Here is a 21,986-nt window from a genome sequence, read left to right as displayed (position 1 = left end):
ATAGATAATCTAAAATAAATAAAAAATTTTAAACACTTATTAAATTAAATTAAACATTCAAACCTTCCCGGTTTTATGAAAGTTTTTGAAACTCTCTGTAAGATGGCGCTGTGCACCGGATCCAGAACTACGTCACTCTCCCGCCAAAATTCAAATTTAAAAAATAATTTCTAAGTTAAAACTCATCTGGACAATTATTTTGTTCTTGAGCTTTCCAATTATACTAAATTTTATTTAAAAAACTTATTCTATTCCAAATACGCCACAAATAAAATTTTCCTTATTCTCTTAATTGTATAGATAATCTAAAAATTTTAAACACTTATTAAATTAAATTAAACAAAACCCCTATTTTTTATTTTATACTACCCGGTCAATATTTGTTTCTTTTACCATATATGATGAAATATTATAAATTAAAGTGTTTATGCAGAAATATTTAATAAATATTTTGCTTCAAATAGCAGAAGAACAAAAGCACTACTAAAACTTTACGTACTACGGTCATATTATTCACGTCAAAATCACCCTCGAGCAGTCTGCTTTACATTAATATTCAACGTCTCTACTATATACCCAGAAATGTTGAATGTCCGTTTCAAGCTTTATAAATATGCATATGTATACATACATAAGTATATATACATACACCTAACCAGCCATTAATTAAATACCATAACATATATTTCTATGATGTCTATGAGATTAGTGATAAGATATAAGATTTTGCAGGTTGTGATTTGGGAAGATACTTCTGAAAATGGCTGACACCCAAGGGAGCTACGTACATCATTGTTGTTATTATTATTATTGTTATGGAGTCTTTCCAAGCGACAACAATTCAGGCAAGAATTAGTAGCGAGAAAAAAATCAATTAAGTAATTAAAGTTGGCATGACTTTGGTTTTTTTAAAGAAGAATATTATAAAATAAATGTTTTATCAATTTTAGAGTACTGACAGAAAGTTTATTAATAATTAGATAATAAATAATAATTATTATTATTATTGTTATTATAGAACCTGTATATTCAATAGAATTATCTAAGTAGGTATATAGTAGTTTTAATTAATAATAACAATATAAATAGAAAGCTGTTTAATATTGTAACAACTATTTAGGATCTAATCAGAAATTGCTACCTTGTTACCACAAACCGAGAAATTTACAATCGGATTCCATGTTTAGAGAATTCCCGAGTCTATTTGACTATATTTGTTCTTCCCCGAGTATTGATCAGTCAATGCTTCTATATGGGACCCAATTTTGTCACTGTGATTATAAATACCAATTTAAGTATTATTAATTACCGGAATTTAGTAGCGATAATTAAAATAGTGATTATAAACTCTTAAAAATATTTTTAATCAGAAATTATTAAAATAAAGTATTAACATTTTTATTTTTTTAAGTGTTAATAAAAAAAATTAAAATATAGAATTTTAGAGAGAATATACAGTAAAAAATTTTTTGTCAAATTTAACACAAAAAAAAATTTTTTTTATGTACCATAAAAAAATGATATATTATATCTTGACAAAAAAAATTATAAAGTGCTACTTTTTGACATTAATTTATTTAAATAATATTTTTTTAATATAACAGATACTAGTAACCGTGCAGTCACTATGTGAATTGTGAACTAAAAAAAATTAAAATAATGACTTTTGTTAAAAGTTTTGCACTGTACTTTCTAAAATATTGACGTTTTTAAATATATTAGCTCATCTCGATGTAACACTCATCAAGAGCTTTTATTTGAGTACCCATATGCATTTTTTATATATTTGTGATATATACATATATATAATATATATAAATATATAAAATATATGAAAAATTGATGTGTGTGCTTAAATGAAAGGTCTCGATGAGTGTAACATCAAGATGAGTTTATATGATTAAAAATGTTAATATTTCACAAGATACCAGGTAGTTTCTTAATTATTGACATTTTTAATGATATAAGCTCATCCTGATGTTACTCTTATCAAGACCTTTCATTTGAGTACCCACATCAATTTTTCATATATTTTATATATTTACATATTTCACAAATATCATATATATATATAATATATAAAAATTGCCATGTGGGTACTTAAATGAAAGGTCTCGATGAGTGTAACATCAGAATGAGCTTATATCATTAAAAATATCAATATTTTACAAGATGACAGGGTCATTTTTTAACTATTGACATTTTTAAAGATATAAGCTCATCCCGATGTTACACTCATCGAGACCTTTCATTTAAGTACCCACATGGCAATTTTTATATATTTTATATATATATATATATATATATATGATTTTTGTGAAATATATAAATATATAAAATATATGAAAAATTGATGTGGGTACTCAAATGAAAGGTCTTGATAAGAGTAACATCAGGATGAGCTTATATCATTAAAAATGTCAATATTTCACAAGATACAAGGTCATTTCTTAATTATTGACATTTTTAAAGATATAATCTCATCTCGATGTAACACTCAACAAGAGCTTTCATTTGAGTACCCACATGTCAATTTGTATATATTTTATATATATGATATTTGTGAAATATATAAATATATAAAATATATGAAAAATTGATGTGGGTACTCAAATGAAAGGTCTCGATGGGTGTAACATCGGGATGAGCTTATATCATTAAATATGTCAATATTTCACAAGATACAAGGTCATTTCTTAATTATTGACATTTTTAAAGATATAATCTCATCTCGATGTAACACTCAACAAGAGCTTTCATTTGAGTACCCACATGTCAATTTGTATATATTTTATATATATGATATTTGTGAAATATATAAATATATAAAATATATGAAAAATTGATGTGGGTACTCAAATGAAAGGTCTCGATAAGAGTAACATCAGGATGAGCTTATATCATTAAAAATGTCAATATTTCACAAGATACAAGGTTATTTCTTAATTATTGACATTTTTAAAGATATAATCTCATCTCGATGTAACACTCAACAAGAGCTTTCATTTGAGTACCCACATGTCAATTTGTATATATTTTATATATATGATATTTGTGAAATATATAAATATATAAAATATATGAAAAATTGATGTGGGTACTCAAATGAAAGGTCTCGATGGGTGTAACATCGGGATGAGCTTATATCATTAAATATGTCAATATTTCACAAGATACAAGGTTATTTCTTAATTATCTATCTAGAGATATTTTCAAATGCAACCTAAATATTATTATAAATTGAATATCGGTGAGAATTAAATGAAACCTTGAAAAGACATAAATTCAAGATCTTTGCAATGACACTAAATTTCACTCAAAAAACCGATTATATCATATGACTATCCTAGAAACAAAATTTATCTTATTTTCTTAATAATATAGATTATTTGGGTAGTCGGAAAGTTTTGCATGCTTTAAATGAGAAGTAAGCCTAAAAAATCCCGAGTTTTGTTATTAAATATCTTGCATATTAATCAGTAAAAATTATTAAGCTTCAAAATTTATTAGCAAACATCCTATATATTAAAATTGAAGTTAGTTTAGTATCAAAATAAATAAAAAACATGGACCTTGATTCCTTATTGGTTCAAAATTAAAGCGCGCGCTTTTTAAATTCTTAGCCGTAAAAGAAAAAAAAAATAACAAAATCAGTCGAAAAATCTACCTTAAAATTTTTTACTATAAAAATTTTATTCAAATTAAATAAAATTTTTTATCTTAAAATTATATTTAATCTCCAGAAAAATTTTAACATATTACACAATGACGAAAAAATTCTAATTAGAACCCCAACTTTTTAAATTATTTAAATCCATATGTTTAACCTCAAATTTGAATAAAGAAAAAAAAACGCGACCTTTGTAAACCTACTTGCTCATAAATTTCCTAAATTTTCATCACCTTTATTAACTACAAAGAATTTTCCGTGAATTTCATTTCCCACAGCTTAGCGGGTGAGCTTAAGCCTATCAATAAATCTTCACGGGTTCGAATCTCCACCTAAACAATTTTTTTTTTTTTTTTAACTCTAATTGATATCAAAATCTGAATTCATCAATTTGTTTAATACCTCGGTATGTTTTCGTTTACTAAAGGTTGATAAAGTAACCCGCTTTGAATCCGATAAAACAGTAATCTCTCCTTTCACCGTGGATCCCTTCTTTATCGGCAGCACCTTCTTCTCCGTGATCGATTGAACAAACTCGTGACTTTTAAGGGTTGAATAATTCTCAACAAAGAAAAATTTCCGTAATAAAGATTGTAATTAAAGCGAATCTTTGTTGTTATAAATAATTGGCGTGGGCGAGAAGGGGGTTAGGAGGGCATGCTGTTATTCCGGCCATCTGTCTATGAGGGTGTAACCCCCGTAGATTAATTGTAGCCCCTTGTATTGATCGGATAGCCGCGGGATAAGAATAGAGGGAGAATTTCCAAATAAATATTAAAAAAAATCCGTCGGACTAAAACGAAATAATTCTACTTAATATTTAAAACAAAGCACGTGTATTGCATGAAAAAAATCTATAAAATTACTCTACACATTAAAAAACTAGTGACAAAAAGTGCGTTAAAAACGAATATTCTACACAACTATTATTAATAAAATTTTTATTTATTTTTCTACTCTACAAGACATGTATATCTAAGACACAAAGTCTGTCACTTAAATATTTACAACAAAATAGTCTATTTTATTTAAATACGTGGCGCCACCTTGGGTCGGTGCCCTGAACAAGCGCTGTTCTTCCACACCCTTGCATCGACAAGCTACTCTTTCTCTCTCGGGGTTACAACCCCTTTTAGAATCCTCCAACAGGAATCAGGAGCCTCGCCCGTTTATCCACCAATCAATTAATCTTTATCTTTATAAATAATATCACTTTTAAATCCACTGATCGATATCTTCACAATATTTAAATATTTAATGAGGCACACCCTTCAGATATCGACCATATAAATATCACAATTTTTTTTTCTTTTCATACTCTCACTATAATCCATTTAATTAACAAGGATAAAATTTGGGGTGGTTCCAACGGAATTCTAACATACATTATTAATATTTACAGTTGATTACATTCATACTCTTACAGACTATTTAATAATAAATTACAATGTAAAGATTAAACCACTTGAAGCACTCCTCTTGATGTTGGATTGAAGCAGATGATTAGCAATGGATCCAGGACAATGTCCCATCACACCAGTAACTTGTTAAATGCGTACTGCTGTGACAGGACAATATTCCGGACACCACCGCAGATGTATAATGAGTTTAAAAAAATAATTATTAAGTCAAGTAAACAATTTGAGGATAACTAACCGAGCTTAGGTTGAATTCTACTCCGCGATTGCTAGTCTAACGTTGCTAGTTTGAGCGTCCCGACGGCACTGCGTCGCTCAGTGGCGACGGTACCCCTGCTTACCCTATGTTCCTCCCACCCTGTTCTTTTAACTCACACATTGAGGTAGCTAAAGCACCAGCTACTGACGTCCTGGCAACGGAAAGGGAGCGCCACTGGTAGGAGCTCTCCGGGTTGGTACGGAGGGTGAAAAAGGTACGCGACAACCCCCACGGATAGAAACCCAGACAGAGATGAAAACTGGTGAGCTTGCGGGTGAGGGAGTATTGGAGGGCGAGAAGGGTGTATTGATCCACCAGCTGTGCGCTCTCTCACCCTAAAATGTACTATACTACATATTTTACCTATTTTACTGTAAAAGCACGACTTGCTTTCTTATTCTCATCGAGTTTGTTTCTTTGATAATTATAGACAAGTTCATGGAAAAAATGAATCTTGATAATTTTGTGATTATTGATGGAATTTTTTTGGATTAGGAATTTTAAAGATACCTTGCATTTTTTAGGGATAATGATGTTTCATTAATTGAAAAAAGTATATACTGAGAGAAAAGTAGATAGCTGAATTATTAGGGCATTATTAAAATATTTCTTAGCTTTTTTTTGTAATCGAACTATGCATTAGTTGATAACTATTGATAAATAGTTACATGGACTGTATTTAAATAAATATTTTTCTGTTATCGTGTTAAAAAAATAATTAGGTGACTCAAGGTTGTTACGGACGACAAAGATAGCTTAACTGTCTGAGCTGCTGGTGCGCAACCAAAAGATCCGGGTTCGATTCCCGGTCCGGGCTCTAACAATTATTTTTTCTGTTTTCTCAGTTAAAGTTAATAAAGATTAGTATTAAGCTCATATTTAACTAAAAATAGTTTAAGTAACTATTTATTGGGGTTCAATATAATTTATTATTTTAGGTATAAGAACTTCAATTAAATTGTGGCGATGCTATTTAACTAGAGTTTGCTAGTTCAGAGAACCAGATTTTTCTCTCAGTGTAGCCTAAAAATCAAGATTCCAATGATTAGTTACATTAAATCGTTAGTTTTCATATCACAAGTTTTGAATCGTCAGCTGACAATTTTATAATTTTAAAAAATTCATAAAAACTCGGTGGAATTTTTTTTTTAAAGGTAATTTGTTAAAAATAATCCTAAAATTTTGGTGATTTTTAATAGTAATAAGAAAACTATAAATTATTAAGAATAATTATAGCTTTCTATTTAAAACTCAAGATTCCAATATTTTGTCACTAAATCGTATTATTTAAGGCATAAGAACTTTAATTAGTGATACTATTTACCTAAAATCTTACCTTTAATAGTCGAGGATTTCTTAAATCAATGAATCCTGGCTTAGATGATACTTCAAATCGTTGATTAATTTTTTGACTTAACCTGTAATGTTATTTATTAATTATTAATTATTATTATTACTGTAATTGTTATACTAATAATATTTTTGAGTACTTACTGAACGTCAATAGTAGTAAGAAAAATTCTGTGGTAGATTATGTAGGTAACTCCAACGAGGACACCAAATTGTACACCAATTAATGGCCAAACCTGAAAATAAAATAAATTATTAATTAATAATTACCTTTAGGTTAGATTAATGTCGATTTGGATTTCTGAAAGTACTTAGTGCATTTAATAATTAAAAAAAAAGGAAAAAATAATAGTTTTAGTTTGTAAAAAAAGGTAAATTGTATGTTTTAGCGCTGGCATGGAGGCTGCAAACGGTGCGATAGACCACGATTTTCACAATACTCTAGTGCCAATAAACGGCAGCCACTCTGGAAGCTCCGGCAGAAGCACACCCAACAGCGGTGACCCGGCTCCTGGTAAATTATTTGTTGGAGGACTGTCATGGCAGACTAGCAGTGAGAAACTCAGAGAGTACTTTGGGATGTTTGGAACAGTAACAGATGTTTTGATAATGAAGGATCCAGTTACTCAGGTTTGTTTCAGTTATTGAATTATAATTTTCCCGGGTTTTAAAGGTGATATTCGACGGGTGAGCTTAAGACTTGTTCCGACTAATTCAAGTCGGAATTTTTCAATCGCTTCGCTAAAGTTTTAATTAAATCCACGTTACTAATAAATATCCAAAAGAAAAGAGCTGACAGCATGTAAGGGAGCACGAGTTAACGTAAGCCGTGAATTCCTTTATCATTCCGTAGAATTGGTAATTCTTCTTTGAGTCGGTAACTTATTTATCTTGGAGCTACAGAGATAATTAGTTTCAAATGATCGAGTTGTTAAAATTGTAAGGATGCCCGATGTTGGTAAAAAACATCCACGTCGGACTATCGATTGTGTTTAATTTATTGGGATCGGAGCATCGATTATTTATTTAAAAACATCCGACACATTGATTGTTAATATTGGTGGTAAGAATAAGCGTTTAAATTTCAATAAATTATAGCTAACGATCTAAAAAGATAAATCCAAATTAGAGGTCTTAATTTTGAATTATTATTGTTTGAAATAAATTATATCTTGGACATCGAAATTTGTTTTTTTGTCAATAGATAAATTACTGTTATTAAAATATTTAAGCAAAATTTTTTATTTCTAGAGTTATTTATTTGTCAAAAAATTCACGCTCTTACTATTTGGTAGTAGAAAAAAAAATTTTCATTAAATTAATAACTAAAATAATATATCTGATGTGAATAGTTGCGTTGTGGTATCACTTATTCTCAACAGCGCAGTTCGATCAGGGTTCGAGCCCAATCTCGGGTTAAAGTTGCTTTATTTTTTATTTGTAAGAAAATGAATATTCTCAAGCTAACATTAATATATAAATTCTATTTATTCAATAGCATTAATTAAAATAAAGTTTTTGTCGTTAAAAATTTTAAGGTAGTTTCTCGGTGAAACTTCTCGACAGATTTTTTTAATTTATTTTTTCACAGTCTACGAATAACTTTAATAAGGTTTATACTTCAATCAATATTTTGTCTTTTAAAATTTCTTAATCCAGAAAATTTTTTTAAATTAAATAAATAGAATTAAGATATGTAATATTAGCTTGAGAATATTAATTTTCTTGAGAATAAAAAATAATGCTAATTTTACCCGAGACTGGGCTCGAACCCTGATCGGACCAAGCTGTTAAGAATGAGTGATACCACTTCGCCGCTGCTGATCATTCATTAATTTACTTTTTCCTTCTTTCGAAATTCTAGCGGAGTCGTGGATTTGGCTTCATAACATTCGCCGAACCTGGAAGCGTGGACAAAGTACTTAAGTGCCCAATCCACACTCTGGACGGTAAGAAAATAGACCCAAAGCACGCGACTCCTAAAAACCGAGCAAAGCAAGCTAACCGAACAAAGAAAATCTTCGTCGGGGGCGTAAGCCAGGACACGAGTAGCGACGAAGTTAAGGCTTACTTCAACCAATTCGGCAAGGTTGAAGAAACCGTGATGCTGATGGACCAGCAAACAAAGCGACATCGCGGATTCGGCTTTGTAACTTTCGAAAATGAGGACGTAGTCGACCGAGTTTGCGAGATTCACTTCCACACAATAAAGAACAAGAAAGTCGAGTGCAAAAAAGCCCAGCCAAAAGAAGCGGTTCAACAAAGCGCCCTCGCGCTGGGCAAAAGAGTAGTTTTGGGCGCGCTGGGTGTCAGGTTAGCACCTCAGCCGCCCCTACAGGTGGCGACAGCGTCTCAGATTGTCGCCGCACAAGCCCAAGCTCAAGTTCAAGCTGCCGCCGCAGCTGCCGCGGCAGCACAAGTACAAAGCGCCGTCGCTGGCTACGGGAAGCTCTTTGCCAGCAGCTACCCGGCGTTGTCCGCTTACCGCTACGCTCCCTACCCAATTCCTGCGGCTGCAGTCGCAGCGCCCCCTCAGGCTCCAGCGCCACCTACTGCCGCTAACACAGCGCCCCAGCAAGCCGCCGCAGCTCCCGGGAATCCCTACCAAGGATACTCTCTCACTAACGTCGACATGTCCAGCTTCCAGGGCGTCGATTGGGGCTCCATGTACGGAATGGGTATGTACGTCTAAATTCTACTCAACACTAGCAATCCTCGTCTTCGATTCATCTTTAAGTCTTGGACCAACTGCAGCGTCATCTTCTGGATTTATTTCTTCACAAGTCTGATTTTTTCTTTTTTTTTTTTTTCAATTAACTTATTATTATTTATAGACTTGTCTAAATTATTTTTTTTTTTTTTCGGTAGATTTATACATATATTTATTTTTTAAATTAATTAATAGCTTCTTGATATAGTATTCAAGTGGCAGAAGCAATACTCTTTTATGAAAAGGGAGTGATAAGTTTTTAATAATTATAATAATTATAATAATAATAATAATAATAATAATAATAATACTAATAATAATAATAACGTCAATACGTAAGTTAAATTAAAATAAGATTTTTTTTTAAGAAGACAATATTTATCTTCAATTTTGAGCAATAATTTTATTATTATTATTTTTATTATTATTATTATTATTATTATTATTATTATCATTATTATTATTATTATAATGTATAATATTGAAATTATGAAAAGGGAGTGATAAGTTTTTAATAATAATAATAATCATAATCATTATAATAATAATAATAATAATAATAATAATAATAATAATAATAATAATAATAATAACAAAATTTTTCAAGTTTTCAAAATTATTATAATAATAATAATAATAATAATGATAATAATAACAAAATTTTTCAAGTTTTCAAAATTATTATAATAATAATAATTATAATTATTATTATGAATTTATAGAAATTTTCTTAATAATAATAATAAAAAATTTTCAAGTCGTCATTATTATTATTATTATTATTATTATTAAATTATGGAAATTTTCTTAATAATAATAATAAAAAATTTTAAAGTCGTCATTATTATTTTTATTATAATTATTATTATTAAATTAAGGAAATTTTCTTAATAACAATAATGATAATAAAAATAATAATAATAATAATAATAATAAAAATAATAACGTCAATCCGTAAATTAAATTAAAACGAGATTTTTTTTAAAGAAGAAAATATTTATCTTCAATTTTAAGCAATAATTTTATCATTTTTATAATAGTAATAATAATAATAATAATAATTATTATTATTATTATTATTATTTTTATTATTATAATTATTATTATTGTTATTATTATTATTATTATTATGATTATTATTATTATGTATAATATTAAAATTATGGACAGGGAGTGATACGTTTTTAATAATTATAATAATAATAATAATAATCAGGAAGCAGTAAGGACTGTCAATATTAAATAAAACAATATTTATCTTCAATTATGAGCAATAATTTTATCATTATTATTATTATTATTTTTATAATTATAATAATAATTATTATTGTTGTTATTATTATGATTACTATTATAATTATGTATAGTATTAAAATTATGGAAAGGGGAGTGATAAGTTTTTAATAATATCAATAATGATAATAATAATAATAATAATAATAATAATAATAATAATAATAATAATAATAATAATAAAGCAGTAAGGACTGTCAATATTAAAGAAGACAATATTAATCTTCAATTCTTGAAATTTTGAGCAATAATTTTATTATTATTATTATTGTTATAATAATAATAATAATTATTATTATAATTATTATAATTATTAAGGTATAATATAAAAATAATCTTTTTCAATACAATATCTTTAGTGATATTTTAGTAAACAAATTAGCAATTACGTGCGAGTGATATAAAGTAATAATTACATATTAACATTGTTACTCGCGTTAATACGAGTATTATTAATTATAATAATAAATGTAGCAAGTAAGTTAATAATTATGGTCGGTAATGTTAGACCATGAATGAGTGAGATAAAAAAGTATAGAATATAGAAATTAAGATACTTTGTAAGAGTGAATTTAATCGATCGTACTTAATCTTTTTATTATTAAATAATCCAAGTAATCCAACACAGTAGGCTGAAAAAAAAATTTTTTTTGAGCTGTAGTCTAGATTAGCCGTTTTTTAGTTTTTTTTTTTTTTTTTTTATTATTTTCTTCTTCTTTAGTTGCCTATTTATTTTTATTACGAGGTACAGTGAATGTTATGATGTGTAGATTAGATTTGTCGCTAACAATAGTTGGGTATGAATATTATTATTATTATTATTACTATTATTATTATTATTAAAAGGTTTTTGCTGGAATTTCTAATTTTAGATCTCAAGGCGAAAATTTTGGACGTAAAAAAAATTAATTAATAATTATTAATAATTGATAATTGTTAATAATATTAATAATAATTAATAATTATTATTAATAATTAATAATTATTATTAATAATTAATAATTCTTATTAATGATTAATAATTCTTATTAATAATTAATAATTATTATTAATAATTAATAATAATTATTAATTATTAATAATTAATAATTATTATTAATAATTAATAATTATTATTAATAATTAATAATTATTATTAATAATTAATAATTATTATTAATAATTAATAATTATTATTAATAATTAATAATTATTATTAATAATTAATAATTATTATTAATAATTAATAATTAATAATTAATAATTAATAATTATTGATTATTAATAATTAATAATTTTTGGGATGAAGGTTTAAAATTTAATTTTGAATAAAAAATGTTCATTATTTTTTTATAGGACCAAAAATAAAGCCATAATTTCAAAATTAAAATTTTTCTAATTAAAAAAATTTTAATTATTAATTTTTATAAAGCTTCATTTCTAAATTAAGGCTTTATTGGTCTTAATAAAAAATAACACAGTTTTTTTTAGGTAATTAAATTTTTAACAAATTTTGTTTCAAAAATTTTTTTACACGCCCAAAATTTCCGCTAAAATTCAACAATTATTTTACTTTGAAATTCCGGCAAAAAGCCTGACTATTATTATAAATACTACAATATATTTATATTAAACTTTATAATAGGCAAAGCATGCTGGTTGATTTAAATTTTCTCCTAATTTTTTTTCCTACATTTCTTCTTTAAAATTGTAAACCGTCGGTGTGAAAAATAATTATTTTTTTCCGGATACTGCATTCCTAAAAAAACTGTCAAGGTTATTAATTGTAATAATAAATAAATAAATATAGTATTATAAGAAATCACACTGACATTGTTTTAACGTGCAGGAAAAATAATAATAACAATAATAATAATAACAAAATTTTTCAAGTTGTCATTATTATTATTAAATAATGGAAATTTTCTTAATAATAATCATAATAACAAAATTTTTTAAGTTGCCATTATCATTATAATTATTATTAAATTATGGAAATTTTGTTGATAACAATAACAGAATTTTTCAAGTTGTCATTATCATAATTATTATTATTATTATCAAATTATGGAAATTTCTTTAATAATAATAATAATAATAATAAATTTTAAGTTATTATTATTATTATTATTATTATTATTATTATTATTATTATTATTATTATTATTATTATTATTATTATCAAATTATGGAAATTTCTTTAATAATAATAATAATAATAATAATAATGATGATGATAAAAATAACAATAATTATGATAAAAATTTTCAAATTGTCATTATTATAATTATTATTATTGTTATTATCAAATTATGGAAATTTCTTTAATAATAATAATGATAATAATAATAATTACATTTTTCGAGTTGTTATTATTATAATAATTTTTATTATTATAATATTAAAAATTTTCTTAATAAAAATGATAATAATAATAATAATAATCATTATGATAAAAATTTTCAAGTCATTATTATAATTATAATTATTGTTATTATTAAATTATGGAAATTTCCTTAATAATAATAATAATAATAACAATAATAATAATAATAATGATAAAAATAATAATAATTATGATAAAAATTTTCAAGTCGTCATTATTATCATTATTATTATTATCAAATTATGGAAATTTCTTCAATAATAATAATGATAATAATTATAACAACAAGAATAAAAATAATGATAATAATAATACTTACATTTTTCAAGTTGTCGTTATTATTATAATAATTTTCATTATAATAATTTTGAAAATTTTCTTAATAATAATGATAAAAATTTCCAAGTTGTCATTATTATATTTATAATTATTGTTATTGATCAATTATGGAAATTTTCTTTATAATAATAATAATGATGATGGTGATAATAATAATGAAAATAATTATTACCATAATAACAGTTATTATTATTATCATAATAATAATGATAATAATAACAACATTAATAATAATAATAATAATTATTATTATGATAAAAATTTTCAAGTAGTCATTATTATAATTATTATTATTGTTGTTATTATCAAGTTATGGAAATTTTCTTAATAATAATAATAATAATAATTATAATAAAAATTTTCAATTTGTCATGATTATATTAATTATTATTATTATTAAATTATGAAAATTTCCTTAATAATAATAATAATGATAAAAATAATAATAATAATAATAATAATTATTATTATTATTATGATAATAATAATAACTATAATAAAAATTTTCAAGTTGTCATTATTATATTAATTATTGTTATTATTAAATTATGAAAATTTCCTTAATAATAATAATAATAATAATGATAACAATAATAATAATAATAATAATAATAATAATATTAAAAGGTGTGGTAAAAAAAATTCCTGCACGTATAAAACAAAAAGAAAAATGTACCCAGAAAGAAAACGCACGTTCTCAAAAAAAAAAAAAAAATTATTATTTTTTATTTTTATATATATTAAACCGCGATATCTATTTAGCTCTCTCAGACTCATTTGGAGGACGATCGATCGCGAGGATAGAAAGAGGGAGTATTTTGAGCACCCCTGATCCTGCGCGCGTCGATTTTCTTCAGGACACTCTAAGGATCGAAGACCAACACTCCTATAGATTGTTATTATTATTATTATTATTATTATTATTGTTATTATTCGTGCTTCCAACGACCATATCTTCCTAACGATATAAATTTCCGTAATTTTTATTTGAGAACGTGGGTTTGAAAATCATATATAGAGACAGAAAAAAAAGCAAAGAAAAAAAAAAGATAAATTAAGGAATTAATTAATAAAACAATAATAATTAGTTTAATGCCTAGTGAAATTGCCAATAAAGTAGTTATAAATTTAGTAGCTAACTCTTCTGTGTATCATATCCCTGTATCATCTTTACATATATCCTTAATACATTTTATGCCTTCTTAAATAATTTTATAAATTATTTATTATGAATTATCATTCTCGTATTAGTAAAGTATTTTAGATTTAATTATAGTATTTATATAAATATATTTTGATATATATAATTTGTTTTTTAGAAGCGAGTATTGTTTTCTAACAAATAATTATTAGATTGTGTTTATTTCTGGGTGCTGTTTTGCGAAATTGGCCTGTGTGTTAATTACCAATGCCAAAGTAGAGAGTATTAACCGGTTTGTTATTTTAAGTGTCAATCTATGTCTTTTCGTAGAGCTGGAACAGTAGATCCTCTTTAATAAGTCGAACTTCTGGGGAAAATTATAATTTTCCCGGGGATTTAAAGGAAATATTCGACGGGTGAGCTTAAGACTTGTTCCGACTAATTCAAGTTGGAATTTTTCAATCGCTTCGCTAAAGTTTTAATTAAATCCACGTTACTAATAAATATCCAAAAGAAAAGAGCTGACAGCATGTAAGGGAGCACGAGTTAACGTAAGCCGTAAATTCCTTTATCATTCCGTAGAATTGGTAATTCTTCTTTGAGTCGGTAACTTATTTATCTTGGAGCTACAGAGATAATTAGTTTCAAATGATTGAGTTGTTAAAATTGTAAGGATGCCCGATGTTGGTAAAAAACATCCACGTCGGACTATCGATTGTGTTTAATTTATTGAGATCGGAGCATCGATCATTTATTTAAAAACATCTGACACATTGATTGTTAATATTGGTGGTAAGAATAAGCGTTTAAATTTCAATAAATTATAGCTAACGATCTAAAAAGATAAATCCAAATTAGAGGTCTTAATTTTAAATTATTATTGCTTTAAATAAATTATATCTTGGACATCGAAATTTGTTTTTTTGTCAATAGATAAATTACTGTTATTAAAATATTTAAGCAAAATTTTTTATTTCTAGAGTTATTTATTTGTCAAAAAATTCACGCTCTTACTATTTGGTAGTAGAAGAAAAGTTTTCATTAAATTAATAACTAAAATAATATATCTGATGTGAATAGTTGCGTTGTGGTATCACTTATTCTCAACAGCGCAGTTCGATCAGGGTTCGAGCCCAGTCTCGGGTTAAAGTTGCATTATTTTTTATTTGTAAGAAAATTAATATTCTCAAGCTAACATTAATATCTAAATTCTATTTATCAATAGCATTAATTAAAATAAAGTTTTTGTCGTTAACAAATTTTAAGGTAGTTTCTCGGTGAAACTTCTCGACAGATTTTGTTAATTTATTTTTTCACAGTTTACGAATAACGTTAATAAGGTTTATACTTCAATCAATATTTTGTCTTTTAAAATTTCTTAATCTAGAAAATTTTTTTAAACTAAATAAATAGAATTAAGATATGTAATATTAGCTTGAGAATATTAATTTTCTTGAGAATAAAAAATAATGCTAATTTTACCCGAGACTGGGCTCGAACCCTGATCGGACCAAGCTGTTAAGAATGAGTGATACCACTTCGCCACTGCTGATGATTCATTGAGGTAGTTCCTCCTTAGAATTAAGTTAAACTCGACTTAAAAAGGTTCTACTGTATCACAGCCCGGCAAAAATTCAAATCGAAAAGACTAGACAGTCCTTCAGTCCGCCATTTTGTTTCACTAGTCCGCCATTTTGTTTTCCATTAAGAGATGCGGTAAACGTTGAAAAGGCCATCAGGAATTGTGTAGAGCATGCATTAGACTCTAGCACCTCTAACCAGCAAGAGAACAAATTTAAATGTTTAATTATTTATTATTAATAATAATATTTTGTTGCCTCCCTTGTAAATAACATATCCAAGCTGAGAGTAATCAAGAGGGAGTTTAGCTCTTACATGGTTGTGTGTATGAGTAACAAGAAGAAAGAATACAAGTGTGAATGTGTGTAATCTAGATTTGCTCTACAAAGCTTTTGGAGGTTATGTAGGCAGAAAGCTCTTTAGTAAGTTGATAAACTTGTTTTATTCTTAATGTCTTTGTTGGACACACTACCCGAGTGCCTTAACTTTATTAGTTTATTTCTTTTCGAAAAATCTTTTTTGTTACTTTCATTTAGGATCTAAAAATTCTCCCTGAGGTTCGCCATTTTTTATAAAAGGTAAGATTTTTTTTTTTATTTATTTAGAAATTTTATTACTCTATTAGAAGTAATGTTTTATTTTTGTGTCTTGTTTAATCCTCAACAGTTTACTAAGAAGAAAGAAATTATCCAACGGCTAAAGAAGTTGTAAGAATTTCAACGCGCTGGAAAGAAGAAAGAGCTATGAAGAAATTATAGTTAAAGAAAAACAATTAAAATTTGATATTTTATCCTAAATATTGTGTGACAAATGCCAAAATAGCGGGAGTCTACCCATATAGCAATCTTTTTCAAGGCTTGTGCAAGTCCGGTCTCAATTTCGATAGTTGTTAGTGTCTTTTTCTACCTATGGGTCTTGCTCCAGATACTTGTAGCAAATTCAATTGACAAGTCGTGAACAAGCCTCGTACAAGAACTTTGGGCCGGATTATAGCTCAAGAATCGTGTAAGAAAATTGAGAAAACCTGAAGATGCTTATCGATAAACTAACTATATCAATTCTTGAGAAAAACTGACACCAGAAGCATGCTAAATATACTTGTGCAAGACTTGCTCAAGATCTGCTCAAGATCAAATGTTTTCGAATGACCGTTCTTATCATTCTACCCCTCCTATATTTACTATAGGATCAGTGGATCTCATTCAGCTTAACCTTTTAGAGTATAGACCTACTGTTTTATCAATCAAGACAAAATTATTTTAAAATGAGCACCACTGAATCAATACATCTTCAAGTAGTAGAGGGGAAAAAGTGCTATAAAATATATAATGCATGATGCATCTTGAGCAAATCTTGAGCAAGTCACGCTTCAACATTTGCTGTTAGTTTTTGGTTGACAAATGCTTTGGAAATGAACAAATTACTGAGAATTACGGATCTTGAGCAAATTTTGAGCAAGTCATGGGTAAGTGTCTGTTGTGAGTTTCTGATTCAAAAAAATCCGTCAGAAAGTTTTTCAATGCTCTTTACATTTGACTTGTCCCATATTCTTACACAAGATGTCTTGAGCTAGTTATATATAAATCTTGAAGCAGTTCTACTACATGAACTTGAGCAAGACCTATATGTAGAAAAAGACACTAGCTACTAGGGATTTTGCTCAAGATACTTGCACCTAAATCTTGCTCAAACTTATTTTACCTCTTAAGAGGTAAAATCTCAAATAAATTAATCATATACTTGATATAGCCTTGAAAAAACAAATTTTTAAAAATTTAGTTCCTAAATTTTCTGTGAGATGGCGTTGCGCACCGGAAAAGGTAATACGTCACACTCCCGCCAAAATTCAAATTCAAAAAATCCTTTTTTATTTAAAAATTAATATTTGAGTAAAATTTTAATATTTATATTCAATATTTAAATAAAATTACCCGGCATTTTAACATTTGTCTCGCAATATTTTACACTGATATTAACAACAACAATATATTATTGATAATAAATAAAGTATTGCACACTATGCATGAATTAAGGAACGTTGCACTACACTAACTAAAATGGTGAACTATAACTGCCTGATTGTAAGCCATTATTGGTATTTTTAAGCATGCAATATTAATAACAATAATAATAATTTGTCTAGACTACGATTTTTGTTAAAAATAGTTCTTCCCATATCATTGTATATTATTTATCGACAAGAGTGAGAATTATTCGGGTTATAATAATAAATACAGAGACGTGTACGCAAGCCTTTTAAATAATAATAATAATAATAATTAATAATGTGACTTTTGATGTAGCTTTGGACATGGGACCTACACGTATTCTAGTATTAAAGTTTCTAAACAGTTGGGTTATTAAATTTACTACCGGTGTCACCGGGTCTTGTTCTTCCAATATTATATATTAAAAATGAAAAAAAAAAAAAATTAAAAAATTAAAAGCTTAAAAAAAATACAACAAAATAAATTATTCAATAACGGGTTTAACGAGTTAGTTGTTTAAGAAGAAATAATCAATATGGTGCGTGTCTAAATTCATCGGATTTGTGTGATCTATGGAACAATAATAATAATAATAATAATAATAATAATAATATATACAATGGCAATAACGCACCATTTTTTTAAATAGTAAATCAACGTTTCAATAAAATGTCAATTAAACTGGAGTGTATTAAATAGTTTTTGGCATTTAAGTTTTAAATAGAGGATTTGGTTATTTTTTAATATAATGGTGCGTTTATAATTTTTCTGGGGGATATATGGTAAAAAATTTTTCGGCAAAAAAAATTTTGTGTTAAATTTTTAACACTTTTTCGTGTAAATTTCATACTTTAATGTGTTAAAATAATTAAAACAATTTTTTTGTTAAAAATTTAACACTTTAATACACAAATTTAACACTTTAAAGTGTAAAATTTACATTTTTTTGTGGAAATTTACACTTGATTGAATTTAACACTTCAAAGTGTAAATTCGATAATTTTACGTGGAAATTTTACTCTTTTTTGTGTAAATTTCACACATTTTTCGTGTAAATTTCTACAAAAAGTGTTTAATTAATTTACACAAGAAGTCTAAAATAAATTTACATAATATAAACACTTTAAAGTGTTAAAAAATTAAATATTGTTTCGGCGAAATTTACACAAAAAGTGGAAAATAAATTTACGCAATAATTAACACTTTCTAGTGTTAGCAAATTTAATACTGTTTTGCCAAAATTTACACAAAAAGTGTTTATTAAGTCAAGTGTTTATTAAGTGCAAATTTCATATTTTTTCGTGTAAATTTACATAAAAATTTTTATATAAATTTACACAATATTAACACTTTAAAGTGTTGAAAGAGTCAACACTTTTTTATCGAAGTTTACACAAAAAGTGGCAATTGAATTTTACACTTTTTTTGTGTAAATTTACACAAAAAATGCTAAATAAATTTAAATAACACTAACGTGTAAATTTGATAATATTACGTTTAAATTTTGCACTTTTTTGTGTGTATATTTTACACTTTTTTGTGTAAATTTACATAAATAGTGTTAAATAAATTTCCACAAAAAGTATCAAACAAATTTACATAGATAGTGTTAAATAAATTTACATAAAAAGTGTTAAGAAATTTAACACTTTTTTACCGAAATTTACACAAAAAGTGTTAAATAAATTTACATAAAAAGTGTTAAATAAATTTACATAAAAAGTGTTAAATAAATTTAACACTTAAACATGAAAATTTAATATTCTTACGAGTAAAATTTACATTTTTTTTTGTGTAAATTTACACAAAGTGTTAACTTAGTTTACATAACACTCTAACGTGTAAATTGAATAATATTTCTTTTAAATTTTACACTTGTTTTGTGTAAATTTTATACTCTTCTGTGTAAATTTACACCAAAAATGTTAATGAAATTTCCACAAAAGGTGTTAAATAAATTTACACAAGAAGTGTCAAACAAATTTACATAGATAGTGTTAAATAAATTTACACAAAAAGTGTTAAACAAATTTACATAAAAAGTGTTAACAAATTTGACACTTTTTTTTACCGAAATTTACACAAAAAGTATTAAATAAATTTACAAAAAAGTATTAAATAAATTTTTACACTTGAACGTGAAAATTTAATATTCTTACCAGTAAATTTTACATTTTCTTGTGTAAATTTCCATCGAAAGTGTTAATCAAATTTACACTTTTTTATTGAAATTTTCACAAAAAATGTTAAATAAATTTACACAAAAAGTGTTAAATAACTTTACACAAAAAGTGTTAAATAAATTTAACACTTAAACATAAAAATTTAATATTCTTACGAGCAAAATTTGCACTTTTTCGCGTAAATTTTACACTTTTTTTGTGTAAATTTACACAAAAAGTGTTAAATATTTAATACAAATTTTTTTGACCCCAAAATTTTTTACTGTAAAAATTCACTGAATTTTAAAGCATTCTCTACTACATATAATAATAATAGTAATAATAATAATAACAATAATTTCCAATCACTTGATACTATTTACATATTTGTATATATATTAATGAGCGTTTGTATCTGTTCAAAAAAAGGATAATTAAAATATTATTATTTCTAGAAAAAATTATTATTATTAAAGAATCTAGTCAATGAGCTTGAACATTCCAATCAACGGGTTCTAGAAATAATAAATATTTTATTATCATTATTATGACTGTAAATAATGTCAATTTAACTATTTTGACAATGATTATATCAATAAGCTAATAATAACAATAATAATAATAATATTAATAATAATAATAATATATTTTTTCAATCTTATCAAAATGCTCGTTAAGGCTCCTTTATTTAAAAAGCAATAAAATCTTCCATATCTTCCTGAATTATTTTTTCCATGCCTAGGAGCATTTATTTATTTATTTATTTATTTATTTATTTATTTATTTATTTATGTATATAATAATAAGCTTGGTAATAAATTAGTAAAAAAAAAAAAATGTTTTTAAAACAATAAAATTATACTTAGGCTGTTGTTGACGTCGCAGACGATATCTTCGAGAAGAAACAAGTTTTGTATTCTTAAAAAAATAAAAAATGTTTTTTATAAACTTTTATGGAAAAAAAAAAAAAAAAAAAAAAAAAACAAGACTTGTCGATATCTCTGTTATAGACTGTAGTTACATGTTAGTAGCGTTTATAGCTTAGGTGATAAAAAAAAATAATTATAAATGTATTAGCTTATAAATATTAAGGTAGTATTATCACTTTTAGTTTAAATGTGCCATTATTGTATTTGTGAGAAAATAATCCAGGTAACTAGTCACTTTTTTGATTAATATTGTTTTTAAGGCCCGGATCATTTTCTCTTTGTAGTCACGTTATTTATTATTATTATTATTATTATTATTATTATTATTATTATTATTTATTATTGTGTAAAAGGTTGTATTATATGTTGTCTGTATGGAAAGAAGAAATAAAATAACAAATGCTTAAATTTTAGCACACACCAAGCTCGCCTTGCATCACCCACGAGCAACGAATAATTAACAAATATATCATGCACTAATTGATATTTATTGCTGACACGGTTGTTTTTTTTTTTTAATAATAATAATGATTTTTTATGACAAAAAAGAAAAGCTTATTTACTGCACAGTGAAAAATTTTAAGTTTTTTTGGGGAAAAAATATTGTGTTAAATTTTTAACACTTTGTGTAAATTTAACATTTTTTTGTGTGAATTTAACACTTAAATATGGGAAATTAATTATATATTTTTTTGTGTAAACTCAACACTGTGTTATGTAAATTTAACACTTTGTGTAAATTCAACACTGAAATATGAGAAGTTAAGTTTACATTTTTTTG

General features: G+C 25.7%; 1 protein-coding gene and 3 long non-coding RNA genes across 12 annotated transcripts in view; 3 read left to right on the top strand and 1 right to left on the bottom strand.

Annotated features, from left to right (window-relative positions):
• Positions 1-7,120, bottom strand: part of LOC123263638 — a 35,188-nt gene extending 28,068 nt beyond the window's left edge. Inside the window, exons 1-2 of the long non-coding RNA XR_006509192.1 lie at positions 6,842-7,120; positions 6,684-6,765 (exon numbers count right to left, since the gene is read on the bottom strand). This is a non-coding gene — a long non-coding RNA (uncharacterized LOC123263638). The remainder of the gene's footprint in view (positions 1-6,683; positions 6,766-6,841) is intronic.
• LOC123263557 (RNA-binding protein Musashi homolog 2) overlaps positions 1-9,727 on the top strand; it is a 100,418-nt gene extending 90,691 nt beyond the window's left edge. For 5 of the 9 annotated variants that reach the window (XM_044726429.1, XM_044726428.1, XM_044726424.1 and 2 more), the window contains 3 exons: positions 733-845; positions 7,087-7,327; positions 8,562-9,727. In XM_044726429.1, the coding sequence (XP_044582364.1) occupies positions 7,094-7,327; positions 8,562-9,389 (1,062 nt within the window). In that variant the 5' untranslated portion in view covers positions 733-845; positions 7,087-7,093 and the 3' untranslated portion in view covers positions 9,390-9,727. The remainder of the gene's footprint in view (positions 1-732; positions 846-7,086; positions 7,328-8,561) is intronic. The other 4 variants (XM_044726421.1, XM_044726422.1, XM_044726426.1 and 1 more) reach the window with 1 other exon arrangement.
• LOC123263646 overlaps positions 1-21,986 on the top strand; it is a 342,430-nt gene that overhangs the window by 170,279 nt on the left and 150,165 nt on the right. The gene's annotated exons all lie outside the window — the stretch shown is intronic.
• On the top strand, positions 15,475-18,603 carry LOC123263633. Its single transcript, XR_006509186.1, has 2 exons — positions 15,475-16,704; positions 16,793-18,603. It is a non-coding gene; the product is annotated as an uncharacterized LOC123263633 (long non-coding RNA).

This window comes from Cotesia glomerata, linkage group LG4 (genome assembly GCF_020080835.1).
Source record: "Cotesia glomerata isolate CgM1 linkage group LG4, MPM_Cglom_v2.3, whole genome shotgun sequence".
Lineage (NCBI taxonomy): Eukaryota > Metazoa > Arthropoda > Insecta > Hymenoptera > Braconidae > Cotesia > Cotesia glomerata.
This window is presented reverse-complemented; position numbering and strand designations above follow the sequence as displayed.